This window comes from Triplophysa rosa, linkage group LG11 (genome assembly GCF_024868665.1).
Source record: "Triplophysa rosa linkage group LG11, Trosa_1v2, whole genome shotgun sequence".
Taxonomy (NCBI): Eukaryota; Metazoa; Chordata; class Actinopteri; order Cypriniformes; family Nemacheilidae; genus Triplophysa; species Triplophysa rosa.
In genome coordinates this window covers 23,479,973-23,504,698 of record NC_079900.1, presented here as the reverse complement: position 1 = coordinate 23,504,698, position 24,726 = coordinate 23,479,973, and the positions used below count along the sequence as shown (strand labels likewise).

At 41.3% G+C, this 24,726-nt stretch overlaps 2 protein-coding genes across 5 annotated transcripts in view; one reads left to right on the top strand and one right to left on the bottom strand.

Annotated features, from left to right (window-relative positions):
- Positions 1-24,726, top strand: part of LOC130562156 (alpha-N-acetylgalactosaminide alpha-2,6-sialyltransferase 2-like) — a 178,921-nt gene that overhangs the window by 38,929 nt on the left and 115,266 nt on the right. The window lies entirely within an intron of this gene.
- LOC130562155 (adhesion G-protein coupled receptor V1-like) overlaps positions 8,588-24,726 on the bottom strand; it is a 91,588-nt gene continuing 75,449 nt past the window's right edge. For both annotated transcript variants that reach the window (XM_057347027.1, XM_057347028.1), the window contains 10 exons: positions 21,548-21,733; positions 21,187-21,367; positions 20,920-21,083; positions 20,708-20,831; positions 20,282-20,542; positions 19,438-19,564; positions 19,074-19,291; positions 18,229-18,972; positions 10,654-11,027; positions 8,588-9,073 (listed from right to left, as the gene is read on the bottom strand). In XM_057347027.1, coding sequence (XP_057203010.1) covers positions 8,837-9,073; positions 10,654-11,027; positions 18,229-18,972; positions 19,074-19,291; positions 19,438-19,564; positions 20,282-20,542; positions 20,708-20,831; positions 20,920-21,083; positions 21,187-21,367; positions 21,548-21,733 — 2,616 coding nt within the window. In that variant the 3' untranslated portion in view covers positions 8,588-8,836. The remainder of the gene's footprint in view (positions 9,074-10,653; positions 11,028-18,228; positions 18,973-19,073; positions 19,292-19,437; positions 19,565-20,281; positions 20,543-20,707; positions 20,832-20,919; positions 21,084-21,186; positions 21,368-21,547; positions 21,734-24,726) is intronic.

Here is a 24,726-nt window from a genome sequence, read left to right as displayed (position 1 = left end):
GGAGGTGCGCGTTTTACTGGGGGTTGTTTTAGTGGTTTTGGTAGCCTTTTGCTTGTGTAAAGCATTTAAAAGGAAAGTGTGCTCTACTGTGGAAAAACTGAATGTCAATGGCAAACAATCTCATATGAACACATTTGCACAGCGCTTTTGAATGCTTGATTTTGATTGGCCAGTCATGACATTCTAATGTATGTTATGGCCCTTTCACCAGACTTGGCAGTTGGACAGAGTTGCTGCATTGCTGCTGTCTCTCATAGTGAAAATGTCTCTGGGCGGACGTTCAAGGTCACTAACCAGCCTTAAGTTGATGTATATTAATTTTTGCGGTAATGACAAATACTAATGACGCTCATTTTAGGCACAGTTTACTATGACATTTTACACGTATCGTGTATTTTAACTTGCAAATCAACCCACTCTGTATTCTTTATTTAAATCTCTGTATTTGTCTTCTTTTTGTTAGGTCATATAACTTCGGGAATTCCATTATTAAAACTATGTTCTCCGTGTTTTGAGCTCACTAAAATGTTGACAGGTTAAAGCCAGCGTGGATGCCGTTCACAAAAAGAGCGCTTGCGAAGAGTCGTGCCAGTGGAAGGATTTTGGGCACCGCTTGCGCACCACCTCCGTGCCGCCAACGAAACCCTCGCGTTTTGCAGCTTACCGCATGTCTCCCACTGGAAATGAGCTATAGACATTCACGACTGCCACTCAAAACTAATAACAGAGGATAATCCCGGTGCTTCGAATCACATTTACACAAACATCATATATACTGTAAATACACCATAAGATTATTTTTGCATTGCATTGTCGCCTATTTGCATTGGCATTCTGCCTTAACAACCAGCATATGAGTTAACCTCCGCTGCTTCAATATAGCTAGCCTACATAATTTGGATTGAAAGAATGAATTCCAAAACCTCCACTGACATATCGTAGACTCGTAGAGTTTTTTTTTAACTGTGCATATGTGTTTAAATGATTTTAAATGCTAGAAACTGTATTGTGAGCTATACATTGGTCGTATTTACAATAGGCTAAGCGTGTAAATGAAATGATTTCTTTAACGTTGAAATTAAAGAATTAATGTTTTTCATGCTTTGCTTCTATTGTGTGTATATGAATTGAAATAATCAAGACTTTAAATGACTACGGCCAAAAACGATTTAATCAAAAATTAAACGATGAGCATTGAAAGGAAAATATTTAGTTTTTTTATTTTATTGTATTACTTATTTTCTTTGGTAAATGCAGAACAACAAACAGCAATGATGTGCATTAAAAACAAATTCCTTGATTACACGATCTTTAGCTAAATATTGTCAAATGGAATACGGAAATAAATGGCTGTGTCCACATTTATTTATGATTGTATGCATTATTTAACCTTTGGTTAAATAATTTATATTTACCATGCCATTTATATTTGCCTTAATTTATATTTACCATGGCCACCTGCCACTGACATTATGAATGCACTTGAAACGATGAGGAACAAGACAGGAAAAATTTGAGAAAATCTGACAAAATACAACTGAATAAGCTATTATTGGGATATTATTATATAGATGTTTTTAAATGACAAACACGGCTGTTTTCAAGGAAAATACACGTTTTATTATTTACAAATGCAAATTATTTACAAAAACCACACAGCAGCAGGTGCAATTACAACGAAACGTTTTCCTTCATGAAAAAGGATAGCCATCTTAAGCTAACATATTGTCAATCGAAAATAAAAGCTATAGTTTACGCTGTGTGTGTGTGTGTGCGTGTGTGTGTGTGTGTGTAAGGGTACAGAAGAACATACAGTCTTGTTTTAAACATGGCTAAGCAATCAAATTTCGATCCAGCGATCAAAACACGTTGTATTTTTTATTTTTATTTTGATTAAAGTACTTTTCAACTTTAAAGGTTTTTTAACGGACGCAAATTTCGGACTCAATGTGCAATGGGCTTAAGTCTGCATTTAGATCCAGACAATGCCACAGTCTCCTATCTCAGTTTCAGTGAGCAAGCTCTGGACTTAAGTCTGCATTCGTTTTTTTACTGTTACGAATAATTGATTACTCTATTAAATATTGTTTTCATTACCAATTTATTTAACCTTTATTATGCATGCATAACCTCTAAAACAATTAACGCATAACCAAGTGTAAATAAACGTGAGCATTGCGGTTTTATGACTAACGAAACGGGAATATCTTGCTAATCTATATAAGGTTGCTCATCTATATCAGTAAATAGATCAATAGATTTGTTGGTTTAGCAGAAAGTCCAGTCGTCATCAGTAATTTAATGTGTTAATGTGTATAGTGGTCTTAAGCAGTCGTGTGCTGTTTTCTGACTAGAATCCGCTCCAGTTGAAAGAAAAAGTCTTAGAATGTTTGTCCTCGGCTTTAATAATCAGCTTGAAAATCCTTAATGCTCTCCCGGATCTCTCTCCCACTGCTGTCTGCACTGAACCAAGCACGGAAGTGCACACACGCCGAATGTGCCCATAAAAATATAGAACAATAATAAGAACTTTGGTGCCCCCTAGTGGTCGGGAGCATTTCCGTTGTGTTGTGGCTTTATTCCGTTGTGTTGTGGCTCTATTCCGTTGTGTTGTAACTCGATTCCGTTGTGTTGTGACTCGATTCCGTTGTGTTGTGACTCGATTCCGTTGTGTTGTGGCTTGATTGCGTTGTGTTGTGAACTTATATTTTGTGTTTTCAACCTTTTCTTGTTTTTGCAGGTACAACTTTGATTGTTTTGCTTGTAGTCAATGTGTCTCATGTACAGCTGCTTTGTAACAATGAAAATTGTAAAAGCGCTATATAAATAAAGTTGAGTTGAGTTGAGTTAAGTCTGCATTTAGATCCAGACAATGCCACAGTCTCCTATATCAGTTCCAGTGAGCAAGCTCTGGACTTAAGTCTGCATTCGTTTTTTTACTGTTGCGAATAATTGATTACTCTATTAAATATTGTTTTCATTACCAATTTATTTAACCTTTATTATGCATGCATAACCTCTAAAACAATTAACGCATAACCAAGTGTAAATAAACTTGAGCATTGCAGTTTTATGACTAACGAAACGGGAATATAATGCAAGCTTGCTCATCTATATCAGTAAATCAATAGATTTGTTGGTTTAGCAGAAAGTCCAGTCGTCATCAGTAATTTAATGTGTTAATGTGTATAGTGGTCTTAAGCAGTCGTGTGCTGTTTTCTGACTAGAATCCGCTCCAGTTGAAAGAAAAAGTCTTAGAATGTTTGTCCTCGGCTTTAATATTCAGCGTGAAAATCCTTAATGCTCTCCCGGATCTCTCTCCCGCTGCTGTCTGCACTGAACCAAGCACGGAAGTGCCGAATGTGCCCATAAAAATATAGAACAATAATAAGAACTTTGGTGCCCCCTAGTGGTCGGGAGCATTTCCGTTGTGTTGTGGCTTTATTCCGTTGTGTTGTGACTTGATTCCGTTGTGTTGTGGCTTTATTCCGTTGTGTTGTAGCTTGATTGCGTTGTGTTGTGAACTTATATTTGCTTTTTAAATTTCGTTGTCATGTGCACTAGTAGGCCACCGTACAAAATGCTGCATTGTCACAGGAACATGCCAGCTGAAGATAATGAGGAAATCAAATTACGTCGCTTCTTTGCCAAGTGCATTCCAAACGTCTACATAATGGACGCAAATGCCTTGTTCACTCCAAAGTCTAAACTCCGAGGGAGTAGGGCATAGGAATGATGACTATATTTGGAATGTTGCACAAGATAAAAAGATAAAAATGAATATGATTAGTATTGTCATCATTTAAAATGCAGTAAATGGTTAAGCATATCTTCTTACATGGACCTCTTGTAATAAAATTGCTTTTTTATTAGATTTTTATTTTGAGTGTGACTAATAGCGGGTTTCCATCACTCTGGTTTTATTCGCATTTTGAAGTTTCGCGTTTGAACGGCAAATTTTGTATTAAAAACCCTTAATTCGCAAAAAAGTTTTTACGCTCGCTTGAGGTGGTTTTTCTTTTTTTGCAAAAATGCGAATAATGGGACATGGAAACGCATTTGTCGAATAAATTCCTCCAAAAGTCACGTAACTGCACTATGAGACGGCGTAACCTAACCAGAGTAATGATCTTGTGACACAGCATGAGAAATGTTGTTATGGTCATTCTTAAATGCCTGAGCAAAGTCGTCAAAGTATTCTGTAATTGCCTCTTAGAAATGTCAACACTGTGTTTCAGGAGGCTGTGTGTACAGCAGGCATCCACAAAAGCACCGCATTTATTGTGTTTCGTAATCGTCTGCTTGCGCATGTATTATATATGAAAATCATTATATTCAGTGGCTTCTCTTACTTTTCTTACTGATATTTAGTGGCAGTTTATTAGGAAGTGACGGTTGACTATTTGGATGGAAACGGTGCTTATTCGAAAATGTTTTATGCGATATTCCAACTTTGCGCATAAGCTAAATTCGCAACTTTGGATGGAAACCCGGCTACTGTCTCAAGCATGGTTCAGAAAATTAACACTTTTATAAATTAAAAAGAATAGCATAAAAATGTTATTAAATACATCAGGCATAATTTTACAAGTGTCTATTTTAGTAAATAGTAATCGTCTTGTTTCATCCATATATTTCTAAAAGCGTAGGAACTTGATACATTTTGTCACTGAAAACCATGTCCTCTGGTGTGACACCAGATCCTGATTTTAAATCGGGCAAAACAACATTCATTTGCTAAAAAGACCCCATTCAAGACCATGTTACTGAAGCCCCTGTGAGGCACATGATGTGTGTACATGGTGAATTTTGTCTCAAAATTGTTCAAATATTTAACTTTTTTGGAACTACTATAAAAGTCTTAAGTTATGTTGTCCCTCGGTGTGCCGCCCCGAAATTATTTTTTTTATGAAAAAAAAACTACATGTCAAACTACATAATCATGGAAAATTAAGCAAATTATTTTGCTAACTGCTGTTGACAGGTTAGCTAGAAACAGCAAGGTCGTTAGCTGAGACAATAGGTTGAAACTTCCTTCGGTGTGACAGATAATGTCCATTGGTGTGACAACATTAAAAGCATTTTAAACAATTTAATAATGATTGTTTGACTCATTTCTTATTCGTTTTTTAATCATTTGTGGTGTTCTCAAATTTTATAGTTACATTAATTAAAACATTTCTGATGTTTTTGCAGTGTGTGTCATGAAAATCAATAAAATATGGACCTTCTTTGGTTTTGAGACAGAAAGAATTGAGGGAGAAAATTTTATGGAAGAGAGAGCACACGGATCTATAGAGAGAAAATTAACAATGATTCACACAGAAGGGAGGAGATTCAACGAGAATGACACAGAAAGAAAATAGAATCAAAACGATTCCTTATAGAAAGAGCAGCCTTATACTTAATTCACATCTTAATGAATATAGTTTGAATAACAATTAGCTGTGCAGTAGGGAGACACTAGAAATGTTTCAGTAACATACTGGGGTGCGTTTCCCAAAAGCATCGTTAGTCAACTATGGTCGCAAGTTCCGTCGTTCCAGCATAGATTAAACATTTAAGTGTTTCCCAAAACTATCGTTCCAACGATCCATCGCAAGCAGCATCGCAAAGTTGCGTGGTTGGAACTACAGGTCTAGAGCTGTGGTTAGAAGCATCGTTCCTTATTATTATGACATGTAGACTTACATGCATCAAGCTTTTGATCAAAGTAAGCAAGCAACATGCAGTGCATTCCATATCCATCACTCAAAATATGTACACATTTAATTGGACATCTTTTAGTTTGTCGAGGAAATAGAAGCGCTGTTTTTTAAAAGCGTGCATGCGCATGATATGCGTGCGCTAGGACCCTGTGGAATCCCTGGGCGGAATGACGTAGGAGGACACTTATAAATTAATACGCCCTTTTCACATGACGTCACGCATCTTCCGTTCTGCCGCGAAGCAGTGTATCATTACTTCCGCTAGCACTCCAGTTCATAAGGTGGCGGTAATGCACCTATAAGCTGATTTGCCAACCGCCAGTAAAACTCAAGAAGAAGTTACTTCCGCTAGCGCCTCAGAATGGAGTTTACCAAGTGGCTTTCACATCTGCCACAAATACGTCTAGACGATGTACAACGTCTTGCAGACAAATTTTCGCTAACGACAAAATCAAAGCTAGAGAAAGGATACAAATTCTTCGTTGAACAGTACCTGTTTGATTGTGAAGGTAAGTGTTTTGTTTTCTTTTTGTGTTAGCGAAGGTGCTAGGATAAGTACTTGAATTAGGGTTGTCACGGTACCATAAACATGTCTTACGATACTATACCAGCTGAAGTATCTCGATACCAAGTAGTATCATGATGCTGTGCCATATAATTCAAATCTATACAAAAAACACAGATTTGGATTAAACATTTTGTATTTACTATAGTAAATTGTATTATACTTTGCACTAGAATATGTTGTTGTATTAACTGTAGTAATTGGATAAATTGTAGCAAATACATTTACATTTAGTCATTTGTAAATACTATAAATACTGTAGTATACTTAAATATTTACTATGATAAGACTCAAAAACACTAGTATCTATGAGTTTTAGTAGTGTATTGTAGTAAATACTAAAGTACACTAGATCATTTTTCACGTAGGAACTAATTCAAATGTTGGACAAATTTAATTGATACAGCAGTCTTTATAAAGGGAAATATTAGGCTTACTTTAAATGCAGAACTAAAACGGCCAGTAGGTGGCGTCAATTTTCCACTGAGTTAGTGAATTATTTAACCAACTCGTTCAAATCGCCAATTTGAATCATTAACTCGTCTAAGACATTCAAAACACACATTCATTTTGGAGATAAACACCAGCAAAAAGGCAGATGTAAGTGTTCAAATAAATATCAATGCGCATATACAACAGTAACTACGGTACTACGATACTACAGTTTCAAAAATAGAGAGGCATCGCGGTTATTTTGAAGCTTTAGCATCGCGATGCTACCGTAGCACCGGTACACCGTGCAACCCTAACTTGAATACGTGTTCTGTCAGTTTTTTTCCTCACTGTTGTTAAATTCCAGCGCGACGGCAAAACGGAAGTTCTTCTTCTTCTTTTTCTTCTTCTTCTTCTTCTTCTTCTTCTTCTTCTTCTTCTTCTTGTTTGTTGCAAGACGGATGTTATGATACACTGCTTTGCAAAAAGGCGGAAGTTAAGTGACGTCATTGTGAAAAGGGCGTATTGATCTCCGAAAGAGTTACTACGGTTTCGGGAAACAGTCGTAACTACATCGTTAATTTCCCCAAAGATGCATCCTACTATGGTGGTTAACCAGCGAGTTATGTAGTTGTTCGGGAAACGCACCCCAGATTGACTGACAGAAAATGTTTTCTGTGGGAAAAAATTTGGATGTTTTTCTTCCCTTTTTCCTTAGATTTTAATGTTTTGTCTATGAATTTATTAATTTATATCTATACATTTTTAAAACATTGTCAAAGTTAAACAAAAAAAATGTATACCTCTCACTTTCTCATTTAATGCAATAACTACCATTTCTGTCCTTTGGTGTGACAAAATGTCCTATAGTGTGACACATAAAGAACCACACATTTGTTTTTATCTCCTAATATCTTAAAGAGCAGTTCGGGTATTGCAGTAGGGGAGTTATAGTCATCACTCATCTTAAAATAGTATAATTTTTAGCAGTTTTGAAAGGATGACAGCCAATTTTGTCTCATATTTATTGAAGACAAGCAAGTCATGCGAAAAAATAAAATTTATACTAAATAAATAACACTTCATGAAAATAAGAGTCTAATGATGAATATAGATCTGTCTCATGCTATTTGTATATGTTATTAAAAGATTTTTTTCTTAATTCTTGCCATGTCACACCATAGGACATTTTAGTAAAAATGCTCAACAAAAAAAACCAGTGAAAGAATTGACTAATTTAGATTTTCTGACACTTCAGATTCCTACATAAATATGTGTATTTTTTCTTCAGAAATGGTATTTTACAAAAAAATTTGTTACTGCGTATTAGTCAACTACTCGCATATTGTAAGTCATTTGTAAGATAATTTCTCTAAAATACTCAATTTGTAAGATAATCTCTCAAAATACTACGCATGTATAAAATACTATATCTGTCACTATTGAAACATAGAGCGTTCCCCACCAGTCCACACAATATCACTGGCTCAACCTGTGTGATTTTGGGGCGGGACTATAAGTTTGCCACACAATGGCAAATATGACAATGGATCACTTTAGCTTAGTAAACCATAATGGTTGTTTACAAATGCTTGTAATATTTTTATCAAGCAATTTCTGGTTTTCGGTTCTCCATTTTTCACCTCCATTTATTTTCTGGTATTTCCATTCCATCCTACCAATTAAGTATCAATCTCATTTCCAGCAGTAAGGTATAAGAAAGCAGATTCTATTTACCTTTGAATTCATGTGTACGGTAAGTCTTAAGACCCATTCAGGCCAAGAACTTAACTATACAGATAACTATAAGAGTAACTTTATTAACATCCACAACACTTCCGTTATGTTTATTCTAAGACCTCGCACCGCAGTTTCACATTTAAAGCGTGAAAGTCCTTAAAATTCATGTATTTTGATCGGCTCTCATTGTTTTATCGCTCTTAAAGTGATCCCAATGATATTGTTCCTCTGTATTTTTATAGTTGTGGTGTGGGTGCTATTCTCTTAAAATTTAGATTGAACATCTGTATCTATATAGTTGTCATTGATGTGAATTATGGTCCTTTAATCTCCTGATATTATAAGAAAAACATATGGTGAAAAATACTCTTTAACCCACTGCAAAGTCTGATCATGACCTTCCGCAGTAAAAAAATCCTAATAATAACTGATGAGAGATCAATCCTGTTACCTCAGAGCGCTGGCCTGGCAGGAAATGGATGGTGCCTGTAGAATTGGCAAAGTCTGAGGCATTTGACAACTCTGCAGGAGAATCAACTTGAGTGATTGTGTAGTTTACATAGACGTGGTCCAAAGCACCCAGTATGCGCTCCACTACACAGGAGATTGTGGAGCCCTCCTCAGATATCTGATAAAATGGGAGAAAGGGTATAAGGTCAAGTTAAGCCAAGTGTACATGAACAAAATTCTAATTTCTTATCATTTTTAACAAACTTTTACACAGTTTGTAATGACACTTTAAAAATAAAAGAACAGATGACAATTAATTGTTACTATACTGCAATAGGACCATTAGGTGCTGTGGTGCAAGCATCATCATCAACCACAGAAATTAGCCTCACAATATCCCCTGCCTTTTACTGCTTAGTCATGTTTTCATTTGTGGACAGCATGAGAGAAAGCACATGCCACAGTGTCACTACCCTGAATAATTGAGCAGTCTTCTCTCTAAAGGAATTCACTAACCATCTGCCATATTAATCGAACAAGCCATTGGAGATACCCTACATCCAATATCCTTGAAGAGAAGAACGCACACCTGCCATCAACCCAGGCGTGAAGACAAATTAAATATACATTGAGACATGCTCTCACAACTAGGGGTCATGTTACATGTGATCGGGGGAGCTAAATCATACATGAGGAGGCAGCAACTAAGGCCCTTTTAAAGTAATATTATTATATCGTAATTTCACAAATGTAATTTTTCAGACGATTTTTCATCGCATATCCCCAAGAAATCAAAACATATTGCAAAGTTTTACTGAATGTTTTGAAGAAAGCAAAAATTTATTGAATACGGAAGTGTACATCCAGCTGGTTGTAATAGCAAAATAACCCCAGCCTGGTGATAAGGACCCAGCCGCAATTGATGGGATTTATATCACACAAATACTTGCCACATGAGCAAATAATTGGGCAATATTTATTTGCATTTTTTTATTGTCAAAATTCTTCAAATCTGGAATAAGAAAACAGACGATGTACAGTATAAGATAAGCAGTTTGTTATTTGTGGATGTTATACATTTTTCCACAAGGTTGATTTAGGGTTAATACAGGCAAAGAGGCTAGTGAAATACAGTACACCGTAGAACTAATTATACCTCAAAACCTGTATAACACATAAGTATAATCACTTGGCACAAAAAAGTCTTAAAGGTTCAGTGTATAAAATTTAGTAGCATCTAGCGATGAGATTGCGAATTGCAACCAACAGTTCACTCCACTCCACATCTCCCCCTTCCTTTCGAAGCACTACGGTGGCTGACACAGCACTAGGGCGTTGTCATGTTTTTGCTTTTTTGCAGAAGAAGCGATTACGTATTTACGAAACACGCTCTGTAAAGCTGTTTGTCCGTTTAGGGCTACTGTAGAAACAACATGGCGAATTCCATGCAAGGGGACCCACGGTGTATGTAGACAGAAATAGATCATTCTAACATAATAAAAAGTCCATAACACTTCATTATGTAAGGTCTTCATACACATCTGAAGACATAGTCATGTACTGTATATTATATTGCATTTCTGTCAATAGATCCTCCAAAAAATGCACATTGGACCTTTAAAAGTACAACAACACCCCCCCCCCCGGACCTCAGGGAAATAATTGTTATCACTTCACAACAGCTATTCAGTCTTAACTATAAATCTGAAAAAAAAAATTCAGCTGGATAATCATATCTATGAATTATTTTTGACTTACAACAGGTATACATGTCCCGGTGAAGCCAAAAAGCCCATTGGCGTTATCACTCTTCATTACTCTGAGGACAGCAGAATGTCTGGGCATCGACAAACGGGCACCACCCTGAACTGCCACCAGCTGCAGGTAAAACACCTCCTCTCCCTCCTCTTCTTGATCGTCTCGTACCTCAACCACAAACAACTTCTGTTTCTCGTCCTGTCTGTAAGTTAGGTATCCAGACAAGTTGCGGAGATCGGTCTTGGCAGGTTGGCTATGGAGCTCATGAATCTCTGAGGGGCTGAGCTGGCTGGTGTACAGCCGAAGGTCTTGTATAAGACCTGTGTAGCGCTGTTCACCATCTGGGTTGGAACCGATCCTAATGGGAGCAGCATCTGCATAAAAGAAGTTACATTAATATGTAAGGATAGGTGGCTTGATGGTTAAAGTACTGAGCTGGTTAACTGTAAACCAGCATTTCTCAAAGTGTGGGGTGGGCCCCACTGGTGGGGAATAGAGACATTACAGGTGGGCCGCAAAAAACAGGAGGAAATTGGGTCATTTTTATTTAATCCTTTATTTATTAACCATACACTCAAAACAAAACGACACATTTAAATGTATGCCTTACATAAAACAACATCAGACTGCTAAGAAAATGTCACATGGAACCATAGTAGCCTTTGAGAATGATATCACGTCTGAATGTTAATTGAAGCGGCACAAAAACTATAATGTGGAGAGGCGGTAGGTGGTATAAAAGTTAGTAATGGATTAGGGTTGGGCGATGTTTACCCCATTAGCATCGGACGATGGCTACATAGAAACATTGCGATGGACGATGACATCATCCTGCGGTGTTTTAAAGTGAGGCGCGTCTCGCACGAGCTGCGCAGAGACAGCTTTATACAGCGCGAGCTGGGCAGTTATGAATTCAGGCATCTGTACAGCACGAGCTTCACAGTTATTAAGTGAGGCTTGATTGTATTCTTATTCTGATGTTATAGTCATTCAAGTAGTTATAAAGTGAGGCGCGTATTCTTTATACAACGCGAGCTACAGTCATAAAGTCAGGTTAGTCTGATCTATACAGTGCGAGGTTTTATGCCTCTTAGCCTTGTTCATATTTGTTTACAACACGCAGCCCGCAGCACAGAGCAGCGAGAGTCACGTGACGAAAGTGAAACATTTGTTGGAATCAAATGCCAGTTCAACATCGTCATGTCTATCAGCCATCGGCGATGGATGATGGCATCATCTATCGGCAGAGATGGGAAGTAACGAAGTACAAATACTTCGTTACTGTACTTAAGTAGATTTTTCTGGTATCAGTACTTTACTCCACTATTTATTTTTCTGACGACTTTTTACTTTCACTTCTTACATTTTTACGCAAATACCTGTACTTTCTACTTCTTACATTTTCAAACCAGGCTCGTTACTTTAGTTTTAATCTGTATTTGATGCACAATCAATATTATTTCTTGTCATTGCGTGACTTTTTCAACCTAATGATAGGTCTGCCTAAAAGCTGAAGCGCTGTGTGAGGTGGCCACTAGCCAATCAAATGTAAGAAGGCGGGAGTTACTGTTTACAGAGCAAAGCGGTGACCAATCAAATCAAAGAAGACGGAGTAACTGTTCTCAGATCTCGAGCATGATATTCTGCATCATGTGGTGACTCGTGAATGGTAGGGTTTTTTAGCGCGAAAGGACCAGATTTTAAATATGTAATTTAGCTATTTACTGTAGCTATTCGCATGTTCTACAAACATATACTTCACGAAAGATGTACTGTAGTTCTGTCAGAAGTTAAGGCAGCTCGTTAAGGTAAGCGCATTATTGTTGTTCATTAGTATGTATGAATTGCATGTTTTTGCTATCGTGGTGTGTGCGTTAAGTTCATGAACGAGTGAAAAATACCTGCTCATTGCGTTGCTTTCGATGAACTAATTATAGTGGGCACTTTTGCACAAAAATGCGCTAATTTCCTGATTGCCATTTGAAGTGGTTTCTGGACATATCCTATTAGTCTATTTTCCTGATTTGTATTATATTTTTTCATCTTGTCATGATTAAAATTATAAGGAAATAAAAAACAATCCTTATCAACGTTGATTGACATTGCAATAAAATACTATCACATTATTTTGGAAGTTAACATTTTGGGCTGGTTTTTGTTGGAGTGAGTAGGCTTTAGTGAGCCTTTGGGCTGGAAATCATCCACCTAATCTAGCAACACTGACATCAGTTTTAATGTTGAACGAGTGTAACGTACAATGTAAGAGGCTAAACATTTAATATTTTAAAGCGAGGCATAATTTCAAGAAATGTGTTTAACCAATCGAGAAAAACAGTAATGGTTAGGGATGTAAACGATTCACTCAGCTCACGATACGATGCGAGTCACGATTCTGATCTTACGATGCGATTTATTCACGATTTACTCACGATTTATTTTTACAAAATGAGTTGAAACAAATTAGAAATGAACAACTTCCCTTGCATTATTTCTTAAATGCTTCACATTTCTTTGTATAATTAAATAATGTTTTATTACAAATAACAAAACTAAACTGCATTTTATAACAAATTAATAATAGAAAAAGTCTCTTTAATATGAACAAACTAATACTGTCTGAGCTTTTCTTGGATTTTTTGCATTTAAGAAATATCAGCATGTCCACGTTTAGATTTGCAGTGAAAATAGCGGCCCCTGTTGTTCAAAAAAGGTATTGCAATTCAGTTCACACCTCAACCGATTTGAATTGTCACTGATTATAACCGATTTTCAACTGGCTCACGGTGAATCGTTACATCCCTAGTAATGGTTACCAAGTAAATTGACTTGCCTAATTAATTATCTCTTTATTTCTCAGTTTTCTCTTTTTGACAAGATCTCCCAAGTGTCTACAAACCTTTGTATAATGATATGTCCATGATTGGTCTGTGCTTAAAATTTAAAGGGACAGTTAATCTAAAATTGAAAGCAGTGAAATTCTGTTATAAAATGTTTTGACAATCACAGTACCAAACAGTCATTTCCTGGCTATTACGCATCGCAGACATAGGCTAGTAGTCTAAGAAGCTGCCACAGACCAAGGCGGAATGCAACACAAAGAATAGCTAAAATTATGGTTGAGAACTTGAGACAAAGGGAATTCTGTCACAATTATTATCAATACGCTTGTCCTTTACACTCTTATCTTACATCATAATTGTATTATAAATTTGTGTTTTTTTTCCACTACCTAGGTAGTGGCAAATAGATTTATTCCATCAGTCTTTTTTATGCTTGTGTTCTACATAATGGTAGTTCAGTTGTGAGGTACGAGCGTGACTCTAAAACAGGTAGTAGTATTGGCTACTTTTTACTTAAGTACATTTTAGAGCCCATACTTTATACTTTTACTTGAGTAAACAAGTTTAGTCAGTACTTCAACTTTTACTTGAGTACTTTTAAACATGAGTATCTGTACTTCTACTTAAGTAAAGGATGTGTGTACTTTTGCCATCTCTGTCTATCGGCCCAACCCTACAATGAATAAGTTTGTGAAATGGAATGAAGAGAAAATGTCTTGGTTACGAATGGATGTAACCTCTGTTCCCTGATGGAGGGAATGAGACATTGTGTCGAACCGACAGATGGGGTTTGACTTGAGAACCTATCATCTTCTGACTAGCTTTGAAAAGGCCAATGAAATTGGCGAATGAAATTTGCATGCCGGAATCCACCCCGGATATCCGGGTATAAAAGAGAGACGCTGCATTCATTCACCTTTTGGGCTGAGGAGCCTGAGAGCATTTCTCCACTGCTGCAGCGGGCGGCAAGCGTTGTGGCATGAAGGACACAACATCTCGTTCCCTCCATCAGGGAACCGAGGTTACATCCATAACCAAGACGTTCCCTTTCTGTCGGTCTCTCGACGTTGTGTCGAACCGACAGATGGGGTTCCTATCGAAAACGCCATGGCACTGTACCGCATCACAATCTCTAGCGAAGTGACGCTTACTGGCCTGGGCGTGTCAGATGTGAGCGCTAGTGCGGAATTGTAACCATCCAGTGGAGAGGTAGGGGGTCCCAGAGCTCTTGAAAAAGGTGGGAAGCCCCTGCCACTGGCCGTCACAGGTGGAGGCCTTCGTTCTCTAATGACGAGAAGCCACCCAGCACCGTAAGGGCCACTGGGGAAGTGCTATTTCCTCATTGAGGAAACGCGCTATGGAGGCCACTTCCTACCGTAAGGAGGAATTCAGTGGAGACACCAACATGGTGTCGCCGGCAGGGGAGAACTCAAGAGAGGAATGTGCGGACTGTAAAGGAGTACCGCAAGAGGTGGAGGCCCACCTAGGGGAGGTCATGGGTTACCAGCCTGGGAACCAGACCATGAAAATACATCAGACGGAACCACCCTGTTGGGGGGTTACTACGTGTGGGGCACTAGGTCCGGTCAGAGCCATACAGTATGCTAGATAACTCCGTTGATAACCGGCCTGAGGAGGCAGGGCTGCTCCGCCCAGCCTGCCACCAGGAAGTGCTTAGTGATGGGTGGAATGCCTATTCTTCACCCAATGGGGGAAGAAGGGAGGAGGAAATAGCACACTGACCCACCTATGAGGGGGGAAGGTGCTTTCGCAGGCGTAAGCCTTACCGGTCGCCGGTCTTACCTGTTGGTACCATGCAAGACTCGGGCTGACACCGGTTCCACGCGGAGGCTGTAGAACCTCGAGAAGGTGTTGGGCGTAGCCCAACCCGCAGCTCTGCGGATGTCTGCCAGAGAGGCGCCCTGAGCCAGTGCCCACGAGGAGGCAATACTCCGGGTGGAGTGTGGACGGCGTCCATGATCCAGTGCGCCAATCTCTGTTTGGAGACAGCCCTCCCCTTCTGCTGGCCTCCAAAACAGACAAAGAGCTGCTCAGAGCTCCTGAAGCGCTGCGTGCGGTCCAAGTAGAGGTGCAGCGCACGTACTGGACGCAACACGGCTGGGGTTGGGTCTTCCTCCCTGCGCCTGCAAGTTCACCACCTTGTCCCGAAAGGGAGTGGTGGGAAACTTTGGCATGTAGCCGTGCCAAAGAGTGTCTCCAGGCCGGAATTCTAGGCAATCCGTGGACACGGAGAATGCTTGTAAGTCATCTACCCTCTTAATGGTGGCGAGCACCACCAGGAGAGTTCATCGTAAGATGAGAAAGAGCGGCATCTCCCAGGGGCTCGCAGGGGTCGCCTCTGGAGGCCCAGCAGGACCACATCAAGGTCCCAAGAGGGTACGGAGCGCGGACGAGGCGGATTCAGCCTTCTCGCGCCCCTTAGGAACCTAATGACCAGGTCATGCTGTCCCAGAGACTTACCAGCAACTGGTTTGTGATGAGCGGCAATGGCAGCTACATACACTTTCAGTGTGGAAGGGGAGAGGTTACTCTCAAGTCTCTCTTGTAGGAAGGACAGCACGATCCCTTCATCCCGACTTCAAGTCTTCTTCTCGAGAAGAGCACCAGGACGAGAAGAGGAGCCACTTATAGCCGCCTAGTGGCAGGGGCCCTAGCCTGAGTAATGGTCTCAACCACCGCTGGGGGTAGGCCATTCAGGATCTCCTTGTCCTGTCCAAGAGCCAGACGTGGAGGTTCCAGAGGTCTTGTCTCGGATGCCACAACGTGCCCTTGAACAGGTCTACCTGTGCCTTCCCGAACTGCACCCAAATGAGCTGGACTGCGCTGGGGTGGAGGCGCTACTCTCCGCGAGGCGTCGACTGACGAGAGAGCGCATCGGCCTGCAGGGAGGCGTACGTCGTCACCACGACGTGCCTCGAAACCTACCCAAGGGGGACCCCTGTCCGCAGAAAGGTAATTGAAGACCAGGGGGTTAGGGTGCGTCGGCAGAGAGGTGTGATGACCATACGCCTGCTGCCGGTGTGCCACGCTCTCCAGGGAACCTGACTCTGTAGCCAGTGATGGAGTGGTCTCATGTGCATCAACCCGAGGGGGATCACCCCCGCCGAGGACGCCGTGTGCACCAGGAGGCTCTGAAATAGTTTCAGGGAGACTGCTGGCTGCTTGAAAAGGTTCAAGCAGTTCAGCACTGACTGTGCGCGCTCGGTAGTCAGTCGCGCTGACAGAGTTGAGTTCCATGCCGAGAAAAGAGATGCCAGCGTTGTGGCAAGAAGGACACAATGTCTCGTTCCCTCCATCAGGGAACTGAGGTTACATACGTAACCAAGACGATTTATTTAATGCCCCAAAAAAGTATGTCTTAAATCCTGCGTTAATTTGCAATACTCTTAGTAGATTGCGTTGGTCATTATAGGAATGGGATATCGCGCCTGGGTTTTTCAATGTTAGTAAATCACCTGCAGAAATTTCCAATCCCATCTACATTCTTTTTATTTGCGCTCTCATGGTATTTTGCCCTGTTTAGTGTCTGGCCCTTTGTTTTCTACCAGCTGTGCACAATAATTAATAGATAAGGACACTACAGATGCCTGTAGAGTTGCATAAAAAAATATTAAAATGTGTATGCAGATTGACACAAAAATGAACACTATTTACAATTCAGGATTTGAGGTATGCATTGACGTCACTTTCCCGCAGGACACGCCCCCTTGAGTGGCTGTACACACCCCTGAAGTGGCAAAACACTTGGACGCTTTCAACAGGAGGAACAAAGAAACTGGGACTAAACCAATTATTTGCTGAAATTAAAAGCAGTTGGACTCAACGACAGTGATCCTGACAATTTACACGAAAATGTTGCGTGAGTTTCCTGATATTTATTTTGTACCTGATTTAAATGGCGGGGCAAATACACAAAGCAAAGCAGTAAACATTATACTGCAAATTATAAGCAAAACACATGTAGTGGGTTAACAAATTGAATTTTACAAGATTTACAAATGTTTACGGTGTTGACAATACGTTAATCTTTAAAGGTGGAGTGGTTGATTTGGAAAGGTGCTAACTTTAGCCTGCTAGCACTGAAATTATAATCCCACCCTCTATGCGATTCGCCATCCAAAGACACGCCTGATTTAAAACTGATTTAGAAAAAAAGTACTAATTTTTGTCATGACTCTGTCCTTCCTGTCATGAGTTTTTTAGTTCTGTGGACAGAGTCGTGACAGTACCATGTCTTTTGTTCCTATGGTGTTATGTGTGGAGACACGTGGCCTTTGTTTGTGACTTTGCTCCACGTGTCCTGTCGTGTCTCTTGGCCCTGCCCCCTTGTTTACCGTAATCTCGCTCTTAGTGTTTAATCCTTGTCCCCTGCCGTCACCTGCCCAATGTAATTTGCGTTCCCCTATATCTAGCCCCAGTTCTCTCTGTCCCTTGTCGATTCGTTTTGTGCCGTAGAGTGTCCGTGAGTAGTCCCATTGTCTACTTTCTGTGTCTAGTCTTGCCTACCGTATTTTGTGGAATTATTATTTATTGAACCCTTTTGGATTTTCTTATTTTGCCCTTCATGGAAGGTGTTTTGTTTTGAGTCTTGTTTTTAGTTTGTCTTTTACCCCATTGTGGGTTTTTGCTTTGTTATTTAAATAAAGAGTCTTTTGTTATCCCTCATTGTTGTCTGCGTCTGGGTTCAGTCCTGATCGTGACAAATTTTACTCACCGTTAATAATGGCATCTCCCTTTAGACTTTTAATGCCCCCAGGCATTGGGTTCCCATCCAGATAAAACTCAATAATTCCATCCTCTACAGCAACGATGACATGAAACCATGAATTATCCTCTACAAATTTAGAAGCAGTAGCTCGTGCCACCTGTGTGCTATTAGATCCAGTGGTTGTGTAATGAAGCAAAGCAGTAACATGGGACTCATTGGTTTGAACCTGAAGTCCATAATAAATAGTTCCATTCCCACTACCTTTAGAAGCAATAAACCCATCCGTATTGGGCCTGGGCATCAGCCAAACTGAAAAAGTGAAGTTAGTCAAGGTCTGAGGAATCTGCAAATGGGTATCTGGACTAATGGACCCGTAAGCTCCAGGAAGTCCAGAGAAGAAGAGTGCATCGGTGCCTGCATGGTGCCTCCTGGCGTGTGGTCTTAGCTCTACGGCCCGAGGAAACAAGGCCATCAATATCAGGTCTTCCATGGGTGGTAGACCATCTGGGTAAGCTCCTGACAGAATTTCCCAAGCCACACGCACATCTCCGAAGGTGCCTTGTTGGCGAAGTACGGTAAAGGAGGTGACATCCGTCATGTCATCGACTGATAAGACGTCTTCTGCCACTTCCCGCTCCAGACTATTAGGGTCAATAGCAAAAACTCCAAATGGATCGTCATTGAAGGGAATGAAAACAGATGCATTCAAGTCTTTCAACGCCAGTTTTCCACCTTCACCAGGATATCCACCTGCAAAAGACACAGTCTTACATGAAGAAACATAACAAAAAGACTTGCAACAAACAATTCATAAAATTTAGGAATGACATTAGGAATGTCATTGTCTTTACCTGAGATGTTCATAAGTCTGAGCTCATAGAACTCATTGAATTCTGGAAGCTTGTCAGAGATGGCTTCAAGAACAATAGGTTTTGATTTCTCTCCCATGCGAAATACTATGGAGCCAGATGTGTTCAGAAATTCTTGGTGAGGTTCAAGGGGGGTGTCATTGGCAAACAGCTGCCAGTATATTGTAACATTACCAAAGTGTCCCCTTTCTCTAAGAACACTGGCGATAAAACAAGATAAAACATTGTTCATTACAACACACAGCATTTCAATATTTATATAATGTTTTGTCTAAATCAAGTAACCAATAACATCCATGTCTTGTTCAAGTATTCCATTAGAGGTTATGTATAATTTGGGACTCACTAGAAGTTATTAGTTCTTCCCTCTTCCACTGACTTCTGTGTAGAATCCAAAGAGAATATTCCATTGGCATCATCACTGGCCTTAATAACCACTGTAGCAGTGGCTTGACCATACACCACTGCATCACCTGTCATAGTGCACACACCCACATAAACACTGAATACAGTCATAGTATCACTTGTACAGTTGCTACTGTATGTTGTTAGATTAATGACACTTCAGTTTGACAGATTCACAATGAATGAATGTCTTCATCACATCTATCAATAGTAAAGGCGTGTTTTAAATTTTGGAAACACGTAACATTTGTTTAACATCCAAACATTTTAGCTGTGATGCTAAATGTCATTCAAAATTATGAGTTACAAGCTAACCACAGCAATCAGTTTGTTCTTGCAAAAGCATACAGTATCATTATATAAATACAGTGATACAATCCCTCGCTGTAAAACCACCAAAGAAAAAGCTCTTGGGTGGGTTTGCTTTCTGAGGTACAGGACAGTTCTGTAATTAACTTTCTACAGTGATCCAGCCCTTTTCACAAATGTGCGTGTTCCACAATAGAGGGATTAGAGAGGGCTATTGGGAGTCAAGGCCAATCAACAGAGCTCTGTGGGAATCAAAACAAATGTTTAATGGGGTGGGTTTATTGGCTCTACAGAACAGAGTTGAAGAGCAGTATTTGCCTATTAGAGTGGGATTTTAATGAAGCTAATTGGCCAATATAGACATTTCAAAGGATGGCCAATGCAGTTAAATAATGCATTGCAAAGTCAATGCAGGTTTGCGCCATAAAAGGCCTTGAAAATCGACATCCAAGCAGACTGCAAAGAACGTGACAAACCTGTGGCGTTGAAAAGAACTATGTAGAATGGTTCATCTGTCTCTGGTATTTCATCTTCTATCACAACAACGGAAATGTTCTTCATCCACTCGCCAAAATCAAAGATCAAGGTAGAGTCATTACTCGGTGGAATGAAGTCTCCCAGTGACGTGTCACCATACTCAAAACGATAGTTCACTGTGGTGATAAAATTAGCCAGTCCAGCCCGCAGGATGGTGAAATTGGCCACGCCCCCTTCATGTACTCTTTGAACCACAGGCTCTAAAGGGTGCACAACAAATGTAAATAAAATGCTATTTTCTATACTGAGATGCAGGCACAATGTTACATGATAACATCATAACATGCCAATGATTGTCAACTAGACTGTCATGTAACTGTTTTACCATTTGGAATGGCAACATTAAAATAATTCCCCAAACATACCAGCAAAGTATACTGGATCATCATTCCCTTGAATCTTTAGGCTTGCACTTATAAAGTTTCCTAGTCTTGCTCCACCCGTTGTATTCAGAAGGGTGATGGTGAAATTTTCAGTCTTCTCTGGGATCTGCATCAAACAAAGAACCAACATCTTGTATACATATTATAATTCTTCATAATAAACAGTAGTCTCTACTCAAGAAACTCCTTTTTACCTCATCTGGCACAGAAAATATGGTTAAGTTCTTAAGGTTCTCCCCTTCAGCAAAGAAGATCTCACCCTGCACTGGGCTGACATCTCCTGAATGAATGGGCTTGAGGACCCAAAACACTGATATATTTCCAAACGTACCGCTACTCCTCCCAATGGGGTACGATGCTATTAAAGATAGTTTTTGGAGGTTCTATTAGACTGACTAACAACGAAATCAAACAGATGACAAAAAAGCGATTCAAAGCTGTAGCCTACAAGACTACTTTACCTGAATGAGGCTCCATGGCTTTACTTTCATTGATGGTGAAGTCTAGGCCATCCTGAATGAATTCAATAACACCAAATGGGTCATCACTCTTGCGCACAGTAATGTTGACCTGTCTTCGGTTGCCAAGGCGACTTGCTGGCGTGCTGTGGCTACTAAGAACCACTGAAAATGTCTCATCTAGCTAAAAACAAAACATCAGACTTTCTTTATAAAACGGGTGTTTTTGTTAATTACGTCAAGTGGTTAAATAATTTAAACTTTATAATCCATCACTTTTAAGGGAACCGCAGAGTAAATCAGATTATGATTTACTTAATACAGGGTTTTGGTATACAAACTGCAGTACAAACAGGGTTCTTACCTCTGGAATCCCATCAGGTTTGGCTACTAGGGCCACCATCACTTCCCTCTCTCCTGGCTGGAACTCTAGGACTCCTGTAGCCCCATAAAACTGAGTATTTCCAGAGGGGATCACAGTGTATCTTACGAGCTGGTTCAGAAGCTTGCCCTGCTCTCTGATCACCTTCAATTCAATGGTCTCCCCTTCCTGCACAGTCAACACATCGTCTGAACATGTAACAACTGTATGTGTGCAGATTCAATGTAATCACAATGACTATGTTTACATGCACACCGATAATGTGATTATTTCCAATAATCAGAATATAAGGACTTAATCGCAGTAACATGTTTACATGACATGTGAACACATCTTTTCTCCCATTTACATTAATGTTTTTTTAGTCTGATTATTTCCTATAATACGCAGCACAAACGATGTTCTCAGATACAGTAGGTGTGTGTTACTGGTAATATATTTGCATCAAATAACGTTATGTGGACGTATTTTGGTTATTCGGCGCCGTGATGAATATAGAAGTATGATGGAAAATGCCTCTGCAACGTTGGTGTACGCCATCATCGCATTCGCACTGTTACTGTATGAAGGTAAGGAGCAGAGACTGATGACGGTAAAACTTCAGACTGAATTTGTGCTTAAGGTGCGTGACAAAAGAACATGCACACCTTGGTCAGAACAGCATAAATGCAATTAAGGTGTTTACATGCCTTCATATTGTGATTCAAGCCACATATGTTACTTCAATTAAGCTTACTGCAATTATGAGCTTAATCGCATTATTTAGATCGAATGATTGCATTTACGTGAGGGAAAGTGTAATCGCAATATTGCCAAAATCCTATTATACTCGCATTATGAGGGTGCAATGTTGAAAAAGGCAAATTAATAGTTAGGATCAAAATTATAGTTGAATCTAGTTAGCAGGTATGAACATCAAATTACTGAATAACGCATAAAATAAACACAATTAACCTAAAAATAACTTTTTGGCATGGAAGAACAACATCAAATGGCATGTCCTTTCCAAACAGTGTAATATCATTACTACATACAAAAGTAGACAATATTTTTCTTTGGATCCTTGATGCATCAACTACCCACATATTGAATATATAAAACGTCTTGGTTACGGATGTAACCTCGGTTCCCTGATGGAGGGAACGAGACGTTGTGTCGAACCGACAGAATGGGGTTTGTCTTGAGAACCTATCATCTTCTGAGTATTTAGAAAAGGCCAATGAAAATTGGCGAATGAAATTTGCATGCCGGGCTCCTCCCCGGATGTCCGGGTATAAGAGGGAAGCCGGCGTGCTCATTCATTCACCTTTGGTCTGAGGAGCTAAAACATCCTCCCCCGACCGCTGGGGTGGGCGGCCAGTGTTGTGGCATGAGGGACACAACGTCTCGTTCCCTCCATCAGGGAACCGAGGTTACATCCGTAACCAAGACGTTCCCTTTCTGTCGGTCTCTTGACGTTGTGTCGAACCGACAGAATGGGGTTCCTATGGAAAACGCCACAGCACTGAGCCGCGTCACAATCTCTGCTGAGCGACGTTGACTGGCCTGGGCGAGTCAGACGAATACGCTAACGCGAAATTATGACCTTCCAGTGGAGAGGAAGGGGGACCCAGAGCTTTCCACAAAAAGTTGGGAAGCCCCCTAACGCCGGCTGTCACGGGCGGAGGCCTAATTCTCTAAATGGCGAGAAGCCGCCCGGCACCGTACGGGCCACTGGGTAAGCATTATTCTCCCTGGGGGAAAAACGCTGCAGAGGCCACTACCTACCGTAGGGAGGAATTAGTGGAGACACCACATGGTCTCACCATCAGGGGAGAACTCATGGGAAGAAAGTGCGGACAGGAGTTAACCGCAAGGTGGGTGTCCACCTGGGGAGGTCATGGGTTGCCAAGGTGGGAACCATTCATGAGGATACATCAGACGGAAAAGCCCACGGAGGGGGTGTTACCATGTCTGGAGCACTAGGTCCGGTTAGAGCTATGTGGGAGATAACTCAACTGTTCCCCGGCCTAAGGGGGCTGGGCTGCTCTGCCCAGCCTGTCCCCTGGAAGGGTGCTTAGTGATGGATGGAATGCCTGTTCTTTACCCGAGGGGAAAGAAGTGAGGCGGGATCGCCACTGCTCCCCCCGGAGGGGGAAGGGCTTCCGCAGGCGTACGCCCTACCGGCTGCCGGTCCCTCACCTTGCCAGGATGCGGGCTGACACCGGTTCCGCGCGTAGGTATTAGAACCTCACGGAGTTGTTAGGCATAGCCCAACCAGCAGCTCCGCAGATGTCTGCCAGAGAGGCGCCCTGAGCCAGTGCCCACGAGGGGTGTGCCTCACCCCCAACGGGCAGGTGCGAAATGAGATCGGTATGCCCTAACGAGGGCATCCACGATCCAGTGCGCCAGCCTGTTTGGAGACAGCCCTCCTGCTGACCTCCGAAACAGACAAAGAGCTGCTCAGAGCTTCTGGGCTCTGCGTGCGGTCCAAGTAGAGGCGCCGTGCACGTACTGGACACAGCACGGATAGGTTGGGTCTTCCTCCCCGGTGGGGAGCGCCTGCAGGTTCACCACCTGGTCTCTTGGGAGAGTGGTGGGAACCTTGGGCACGTAGCCGGGGCTGGGTCTCAAGATAACGTGAGAATCCCGGCCCCGAGTTCTAGGCAATCTGTGGACACGGAGGGTGCTTGTAGATCCCCTACCCTCTTGGAGGTGAGCGCCATGCGGAAAGCCATCTTTATCAAGACTGAGAAAGAGCGGCAACCCTGAGAGGCTCGAAGGGGGCGGGGCCTCTTGAGGCCCGCCACCTAGGTCGCAAGAGGGTATGGAGTGCAGGTAAGGTGGTCACCCTCTCGCGCCCCTTAGGAACCTAATGACCAGGTAGTGCTGTCCCAGAGGCTACCCAGCACTTGGGTCATGATGAGTGGCCGTAGCGGCTACATACATTCCCAGTGTGGAGGGGGAGAGGTTACTCCCCCGTCTCTCTTGAGGACGGGACAGCTCGTACCCGACCGAGCAACTCCGCGGGTCTTCTCGCCAAGAAGAGCACCAGGACGAGAAGAGGCGCCACCTAGGGGCGTATAGCTGCCCAGTGGCCGAAGCCCTAGCCTGAGTGACGTCCCAACCGGACCGGGGGTGGGTCACTCATGATCTCCTCGTCCTGTCCAGACATGGAGACC